This window comes from Rhododendron vialii, chromosome 3a (assembly GCF_030253575.1).
Source record: "Rhododendron vialii isolate Sample 1 chromosome 3a, ASM3025357v1".
Taxonomy (NCBI): domain Eukaryota; kingdom Viridiplantae; phylum Streptophyta; class Magnoliopsida; order Ericales; family Ericaceae; genus Rhododendron; species Rhododendron vialii.
In genome coordinates this window covers 12,840,735-12,849,442 of record NC_080559.1, presented here as the reverse complement: position 1 = coordinate 12,849,442, position 8,708 = coordinate 12,840,735, and the positions used below count along the sequence as shown (strand labels likewise).

Genomic DNA, 8,708 nt, shown 5'->3' with positions numbered 1-8,708 from the left:
GGAGTCAAGGATAGAAGAGACAGAGGGAACCATCTCAGCAACCATCTAATCAATCCAACTTTAGGGTACCTTCTTCTTCACGGACTCGAGGTGCTTTGTCTAGACCTTCGCCTGTGTGCTACAAGTTTAATCAATCTGGACACATTCGTTCAGTGTCCACACCTCGAGAAGGCTTGTTACGTTTGTGGTAAAGCGGATCATCTTGCTAGGAGTCGTCCTTAGGGGTCGGGAATGCATAGTGAGTCGGGTTCCGTGCAGCAACCGGGAACGGGGTATAATGTGGGCCAGCAGTTTAGGGGCATTCAGAGGCAGCAGCAGCCTCACTTTCGCCAGACTACGTCGGTTCAGAGTTTCGGGGGTGATAAGGGAGCGAGTTCTTCTGCGCCTACTCAGGGTTCTGGTCAGAGGGGAGGTCATGTGCAGGGTCAGGGTACCCAGGGGCGTGTTTTCAACATCAACTCAAATGCTTCACCTTCTATTTCTCAGGCTCCAGAGGCATCCGTTGTGAGGGGTACATTTCTTTTGTTCAACTCATTTGCTAAAGTACTCTTTGATTCTGGAGCATCGCATTCATTCATTGTTGTATCATTTGTGTGTGCCCTGGATTTGAAAAAGGAAATTGTTAGTCCTCCTTTATTCGTTGAGACACCTTTAGGGGGTAGAACGCCTCTTGATCATATATGTCGAGCTTGTGAGTTAGTCATTTGTGACCGTCGTTTCGTATTCGACTACATCGTTTTGGGAATGTTGGGGTTTGATCTTATTTTGGGAATGGATTGGTTGTCCACATTTCATGCTACCATCGATTGTTTCAAGCGTCAAGTTCGTATTTGTCCTCTTGAGGGTCCTTGTTTCGAATTCTTTGGGGAACGTCGGAAATCGTTGGAACCATATTTATGCAGGTCTCGAGAGCACGAGTCAATTTATTCCTTGTTGGCGAGTCTGACGTTAGATGAGAATTTGTCAACACGTGGGGAGTTACCCTTAGTAGTTTGCGAATTTCTCGATGTTTTTCCTGAAGAGTTACCTCGTTTACCTCCTAAAAGAGAGATTGAATTCGCTATCGATTTACTTCCCGGTACCGCTCCTATCTCCGTACCTCCGTATCGTTTTGCGCCCGCCGAATTAAGAGAGTTAAAGACTCAGTTGCAGGAATTGGAGAACTTAGGATTCATTCGTCCGAGTACGTGACCATGGGGAGCACCGGCTCTTTTCGCGCAAAAGAAGGATGGTTCACTCCGCTTATGTATCGATTATCGTAAGCTAAACAGAGTTACCATTAAGAATAAGTATCCCATGCCTAGAATTGATGACTTGTTTGATCAACTTCGGGGTGTGACTTGCTTTTCCAAAATCGACTTGAGATCCGGTTATCACCAATTGAGGGTTCGGAGAGAGGATATTCCTAAGACCGCATTCCATACTCGCTATGGTCATTATGAATTTGTTATGCCTTTCGGATTGACGAATGCTCCAGCTACTTTCATGGACCTGATGAATCGTATCTTTCGTGCGTACCTTGATCGTTTTGTGGTCGTATTCGTCGATGATATTCTTATTTATTCGCCAACGGAGGAGGAACACCAATCTCATCTCGCCATTGTTCTTGAACTCTTGAGAGAACACCAATTGTATGCCAAGCTTAGTACGTGCGAGTTTTGGTTATCCGAAGTCAAATTTTTGGGTCATGTGGTTTTGAAGGGTGGCGTGTCTATAGATCCGGGGAAGATAGAGTTGATTATGAATTGGTAGCGACCAGAGAACGTGTTTGAAATCCGTAGTTTCTTGGGTTTGGCCGGGTACTACCACCGTTTTGTTCTTGACTTCTCTAGTCTAGCGGCACCAATGACTAGATTAACCCGTAAGGGGACTCGTTTTGTTTGGAGTGACGCGTGTGAGATGGCCTTTGAAGAATTGAAGAAGCGATTGACTACCGCACCGGTTTTGATTGTGTCCGAACGTGGAGTTGGCTACTCTGTATATTGTGATGCGTCTAAGGAAGGGTTAGGGTGCGTGTTGATGCAAGCGGGGCGAGTAGTAGCGTATGGGTCGCGGTAGTTGAAAACTCACGAGTGAAACTATCCTACCCATGATCTAGAACTTGCGCCCGTCATTTTTGCCTTGAAAAGTTGGCACCATTATTTGTACGGTGAAAAATTTGAAGTCTTTTCAGACCACAAAAGTTTGAAATATTTGTTTTCTCAAAAGGAACTTAACCTTTGACAACGCCGCTAGATGGAGCACTTGGAGGATTACGATTTCGAATTGCAATATCACCCGGGGAAAGGGAACGTCGTGGCGGATGCGTTGAGTAGAAAACCGATACACTCAGCGAGTCTAGCTATCCACGAATGGAAAATGATGAACGATTTGGGCTTTTGTGCTTCACATTTTGAGGAAGTTCGGGAAGGGGTTACGTTATGCAACTTGACCATGCAATCAACTTTATCGACTTGAGTAATTGAGGCTCAACAACACGATGAAGAAGCGGAGGAATTTCGTGCTAGATTCCTTAGTGGAAAAGCTCAAGAAGGGTGAATGATACACGCCGATCAAAGCTTACGCTATCAAGGAAAGTTGTTCGTACCCCGTTTCGTGCCAGGAAGAAATCTTGCGAGAGTTTCATCATTCTCCGTTAGCCATTCATCCCGGGGGAACGAAAATGTGTCATGACTTGCGTAGGCAATTTTGGTGGTCCGGAATGAAAAGGGACGTGATTTTCGTATCCAAGTGTCTTACGTGCCAACAAGTTAAAGCCGAACATCAACGACCCGCGGGGGAGTTACAACCATTGCCAGTGGCCGAGTGGAAGTGGGAGAACGTGACAATGGACTTCGTTACGGGTTTACCGAAGTTGCCGAGGGGGCATGACGCTATTTGGGTAATTGTGAATCACTTAACCAAAACCGCTCATTTCTTACCTATTCAGGTTACCGATTCCGTGGATACGCTTAGCCGTTTGTATATTCGGGAGATTATCTGACTTCATGGGATTTCCGTATCTATCGTGTCCGATCGAGATCCTAGATTTTTCGCACGTTTTTGGCAGAGTTTGCAAACCGCTTTGGGCACCAATCTTTTGTTTAGCACCGCATATCATCCTCAAACCGATGAACAATCCGAGAGAACGATTCAGATTTTGGAAGACATGCTTCGGGTTTGTGTCTTGGATTTTCAGGGTAGTTGGGAGGATCATTTGCCATTAGTTGAATTCGCGTATAACAATAGCTATCAATCTAGTATTGAGACGGCACCGTATGAGGCCTTGTATGGGAGACCATGTCGATCGCCTGTGTGCTGGACCGAATTAGGTGAGGCTATGTTAGTGGGGCCGTATATGATTAAGGAGACTTCTGAGAGCATGAAAGCTATTCGCCAACGCCTTAAGAAAGCTCAAGAGAGGACAACCGAACAAGTTAAGGTGATTCGCCAAAGATTGTTGACCATTCAAAGTAGACAAAAGAACTATGCTGATCGTCGTCGTCGCCTATTGTCATTTGAAGAAGGGGACCACGTATTCCTTAAAGTATCGCCTCGTAGGGGTTTGTCGCGTTTTGGGAAGAAAGGGAAGCTTTCGCCACGTTATATTGGGCCGTTTGATATTATTGAGAAGATTGGGGAGGTCACGTATTGTTTGGCGTTGCCACTGAAGCTATCGGGTGTACATGACGTGTTCCACGTGTCTATGTTAAGAAAATATGAACCAGATCCGTCGTATGTGCTAGAATGGTCCGAACTTGAATTGGAGGCCGACGTGTCTTATGGAGAGGAACCAATACGTACCCTAGATTCGCGCGATCAAGTACTAAGGGGTAAGACGATATCATTAGTATAAGTCTTGTGGAGTAATCAGGGTAGAAAAGAGTCGACATGGGAAAGGGAGGACGAGGTTAGAGAAAAGTATCCGCATCTATTTCCGGAATGAACCAATGTGAGTGTTTTAGATTTACGTGTCATAACTTGTTGCATAAGATTAATGGTTGTGATTGTTGTATGCATATGTGATGAGTATATTAGCTAGTCTTGGCATGGAAAATTTCAAGGACAAAATTTCTTTAAGGAGGGTAGAATGTAGAATGTAGAGACCCATATTTATTTATCAAAGCTAATGTTTTATAAATGCATAATTATTGGGAAAGAAAGTGGAACAATTGTGTTTATGTGATTTGAGGCTAAAATGTTAGAATTGATTGTGGAAGGGTGCAATGTGTAGTTTGCATGTGTAGGAGTATATATAGGGGGTGAGAGAGCATGGGATCATTTTTTCCCCTCTCATTCTCACCGGCTCTCTCTTTCTCTCACCTGGCCTCTCTCCCTCTCTCTTGTTCTCTCACCAAATATCACTCCAATAACTCAAAACCCACTAAAAACTACCTTCAATCCTTCACTGGTTTGAGCTCGGAGGAGTCGTATTGCACTCGGTTTTGATTTTCGGAAGCTAGGGCTCGAAATTCTCGTGGGTTTCGTTCTTCGGCCTCGAAGTAGGGATTATACCTCTCAATATATGTAATAGAAGTGTTTTCTAGCCTTAAATCGTGTCCTTGGTTGTTGTTGTTGTTGTTGTTGTTGAAATCGTCGAATTTTGCAGAAAATCTGCTCGAACACCCATTTGTATCGATACTGCTCTGCTCAGTATCGATACAAGAATCTCTGGAACGAATTTAGTTACAATCAGTATCGATACAATAGTCTCTGGAATGTTTTTAGCCTCTGTTGTATTGATACAGGAATTCGTAGTATCTATACCACAGAGCCTAAGGCCAGATTTTGTTCCTTGTTTCGAACTCCATTGTTTTGACCCCCAATCACTTCTAACTTGTTCTAAACACCACCAAATCACTCCATAACATTGTTAATCATATTCGTTGAGTTCGTTGTGTGTCCATTGCATCCCTCGCCCCTTGTTTGGTATAATTGGACATTGATTTCCATATGGACTTTGATTAAGTTGAAATGACACGTTATGTGAGTACGAGATTCTTGGACACTTATTGACACAACGAGAACATTCGGGGCCCATCGACGGATGGGTGCCTGGCAGGGGATATCGGGGTCCCATAATTAGCCCAGCAGGAGCTAATGCTCATATTGGACACTCAAGGCCCAACCTTCTAGGTGGGCACTTGGCAGGGGGTATCGGGGTCCCATAATTAGCCCGGCAGGAGCTTCGGCTCATGACACATAATGTGAAGTGACATTGGACACATGGGAAGTTGAGATGAATGAAGGTTGAGGTGTTTACTAGATTTCGTATCGAGTATATTGGATTGTTGAACTTTGGTTATTGCCTATTGTTGGGTCTCCATCCCGTTCTTGCCTTGTGATCATCCTGGCATCTCTCTTGCATATAATGTTAGCGTAGAATTTCCTACTGGGTTAGTGTAGCTCAAGCCTATTATCATTTTCAGGTACTAACACAGGGCAATAGTCTGCATAGTTGAAATGCTTGGAGGTGGAATTATTTTGAAAGCTAACGATTGAGGAGTTACTTAGGTATCTTTGTAAATCTCTTTTGAAGATGTATTTGTAACTTTATTAGTAAATCTTTTGACTATGGAATATTGTAATCCTTAACTTTTGAATATTCAGTACTTGTGTTAATTTGGGCCTTGGAGCCAAAGATGTAATATTTTGGGAATGCTACATTATTTTGGTTATCGTACGGATTATGGCGAGGATTTATTTATGGAAATCGTTTATATTTATGTTAAAAATCGAGGGTGTGACAATTAAGCTATTTGAGCTGACATTTGGTTGACCCGAAGTCTAATTGATGAGAACTTTTTGGGTGCTGGGCGAGTACCACACACGTGGTACCCCCATCAGCGATCTCATCCGTCCAAACTTATTTTGAGCGGTCCAAATTTTAGAGAGAAAAAGAGGAGAGAGAGTAGTCAGGTGAGGGGAGAGAGAGGGAATAAATTTGGGCCTTCCAAAACATGTTTGGATGGCTGGAATCGCCGACGGGTACCTGCTCGGCACCCAAAAACTTCTACTTATTGAGGCAATGGCAGATTATCCAACCATAGCCATGTGAACTTTGAATCAAATTGTAATTAATTTGTTAACGACCATTTTGTAATACCATTATGTTTGTTTCATTTTTCAGAACTTCATCGTGACACACATGTTGCCACATGCATGCGGCCCCCGTGTGTAAATTTGTACCGCTCAATACGTTTAATTAGAATCCGATCTAAAGTAATCAATTCTGCCAGTGACACACATTTTTTTAAGATAAAAAACTTACACATACTTGTATGCGCGGAAGGCCCCACATACTGCACTAATGTGGGGCTCTCAACCCATGTAAATGTGCGTACGTATTTATGAAAAGTATGTGTATCAGGTGGCTTCAAATGGATAACCATTTAAATGTCCAGATGACCAACTTCTAGTTCGATTTGGGAAGCTTCAAACAAAAATTTGGTTAACCGGGCCATTTCTCAAGAACAACAGCGAAAACTCTTCACTCTCTTGAAAAATGGTCAATGTTAAGTAATGTATCTAGGAACACACCTACCTGTGAATGTATCTTAATGTATTTGATTGGACTTATCTTCTATTTTAGGCATGATATCGTGATCATATCATATCGTGATTGTATCATAATTATATTGTGTAATCTTTTCTTTTTCTAGACATAGGTTTTTCCTATTTATATGTGTATTACCACCCTTGTCTTCAATGTATTCTGAACATCAGTAATAATATTATGTTTTCTCTTTTTCTGTCTCTCATCTCTGGTTTGTATCATGGTATCAGAGCGGGTTAAAGCCTAACCTATCCGTCTATTTCTCTACCTTCTCCCTCAGCCGCCCCTCTCTCTTCCTCAAGTACATCTCAGAAAATCTCAATGCCTTAGAAAATCTCGAAAACGACCTTCATGACCAACAAACCACCCAGTTAGTTCCGACGACTGACGAGCCTTACCCAGTCACTTCCAACTCTGACAACCAATCACACCCCTCTCATATATGACATATGTGTGCAGGGCCTGCTCATAAGTTTTGAAGGCCGGAAGCGAGCCTCTTGAATGAGGCCTCCCTTATTTTGTATACAAAAGTTGGTTTACAAAGAGTTTCATTAAAAAAAAACAACAACAACATTACAGAAGATTTACCTTCACAAAATATATGCATATAGTTATCCCAAAAAATGCGACAATTACAATATCGCAAAATCCATCATTTGAAAATTAATTTTCTCGCATTTTTTGCTGCAAATGTACTAATTACGTCTCCATAGTCAAACTGCTTCACCAATTCCTTCTCAATATATATATATAGCCAATCCATTTAATAAAAAAACTTACTTGATAGAGGTAGAGAGTTGGAGATGGAAAAAGAGGGGCCTCAAGGTGGGACCAGATCCCCTCAATTTGCCTCGGACCAGTTTGGTCCATATAGTGCATTCGAGACGTCCAAAAGTGACTCAGATTTAAAGGGGTGTTTTTAAAACAAAAACAACCAAACTGGTTCAAAGCCAAATTGACCGGATCCAATCCCCCTCAAGGTATGCTATTTTCGTCCATGATCGTTGGACGTTGTGTCCTTTCCCTCCGAGTCGAGACGTCAAGCCCCTTTTTTTTTTTATTGACTCTAGTGTTTCTCAATGTGATGCCGTAATGAGTCATACAACAACAACAACAACAAAAACAACAGAACTCATGCCGAATAAGTCATGAGAGTTGATAATCAATGTTTCAAAAGTAATTAATAATTCCACCGTTAGGCTTATTTTGTGACTCCTAAATTTCAATTGGGCCTATTTTGTGTAAAAGAGACTTAGTGCAAAAAGTTTTTTGGGCCCCATATATGTATGTGTGTGTATATATATATATATATATATATATATATATATATATATATATATATATATAGGAGTCCTACAATTTTAGGGGCCCTCATTTTTTCCCTTTTTGGGGGGCCCGAAGCCCGTGCTTCCCTCGCCTTTCTCATAAGCTGGCACTATATGTGTGAATTTTATCCCACAATTAAATGTGAGGGGCTCACACACATGTGAGAGGGATGTGGTTGATAGGTATGTATGGGTGTAGAATTCCTAGATTGATTTGTGGTGATAGTTGACATAGTAAACATTGTGTTGTAAACCCACAAATAGGAAGTGAAAGTCTCTAAGTTGTAGACTGACTCAAAATCAATCAAAACAAAAGAAAAATAAACTTTTCACATTTCCACTCCCCTTTTGAATCTAAATTTCCCTATAAAACCCCATGAACTCAACTTTTAAGTTATGTATGCTTGTTTTTTTAAGCTTAGGTGTTTATACGACAGAGTTAAAAAGTCATGGGTTATTTTGAAATTTTATTTTATTTTTTTCCTTTAAACTTCAATTACAAAAAGGTATACGATAGTTTGAATGAAGGCTAATGTTAAATATCCCGAAAATTTATCTTGAAAGTGTCCCGAAAAGAACAATCAGTGGTTGAGATCACTTTGATGTATGGGACCCAAGCATCAAAGTGAATCTCAACCATTGGTTGCTCTTTTTGAAACACTTGATAAGTTTTCGGAGTACCTAGCATTTTGTTGAAAGAATCGCGTCCCTTGGTTTTTCATCCAGTTACGTGTCAATTATGCATGTCAATGCTGATACTATTGTCCCTTGGATTTAACGCCTGTCTTCTGTCTCAAATCTCTTTCCATGAGAGAGACTTCATGGAGCTGTTGTGAATAAGTCATTTA

The 8,708-nt window shown here is 41.6% G+C and overlaps 1 protein-coding gene across 1 annotated transcript; it reads left to right on the top strand.

Moving 5' to 3' along the window:
- Window positions 1-231: 231 nt before the first annotated feature.
- LOC131321117 (uncharacterized) lies at window positions 232-1,191 on the top strand. Its single transcript, XM_058352127.1, has 2 exons — window positions 232-504; window positions 616-1,191. Exons 1-2 carry the CDS (start codon window positions 232-234, stop codon window positions 1,189-1,191), a joined length of 849 nt encoding a protein of 282 aa, XP_058208110.1.
- Window positions 1,192-8,708: the final 7,517 nt, after the last annotated feature.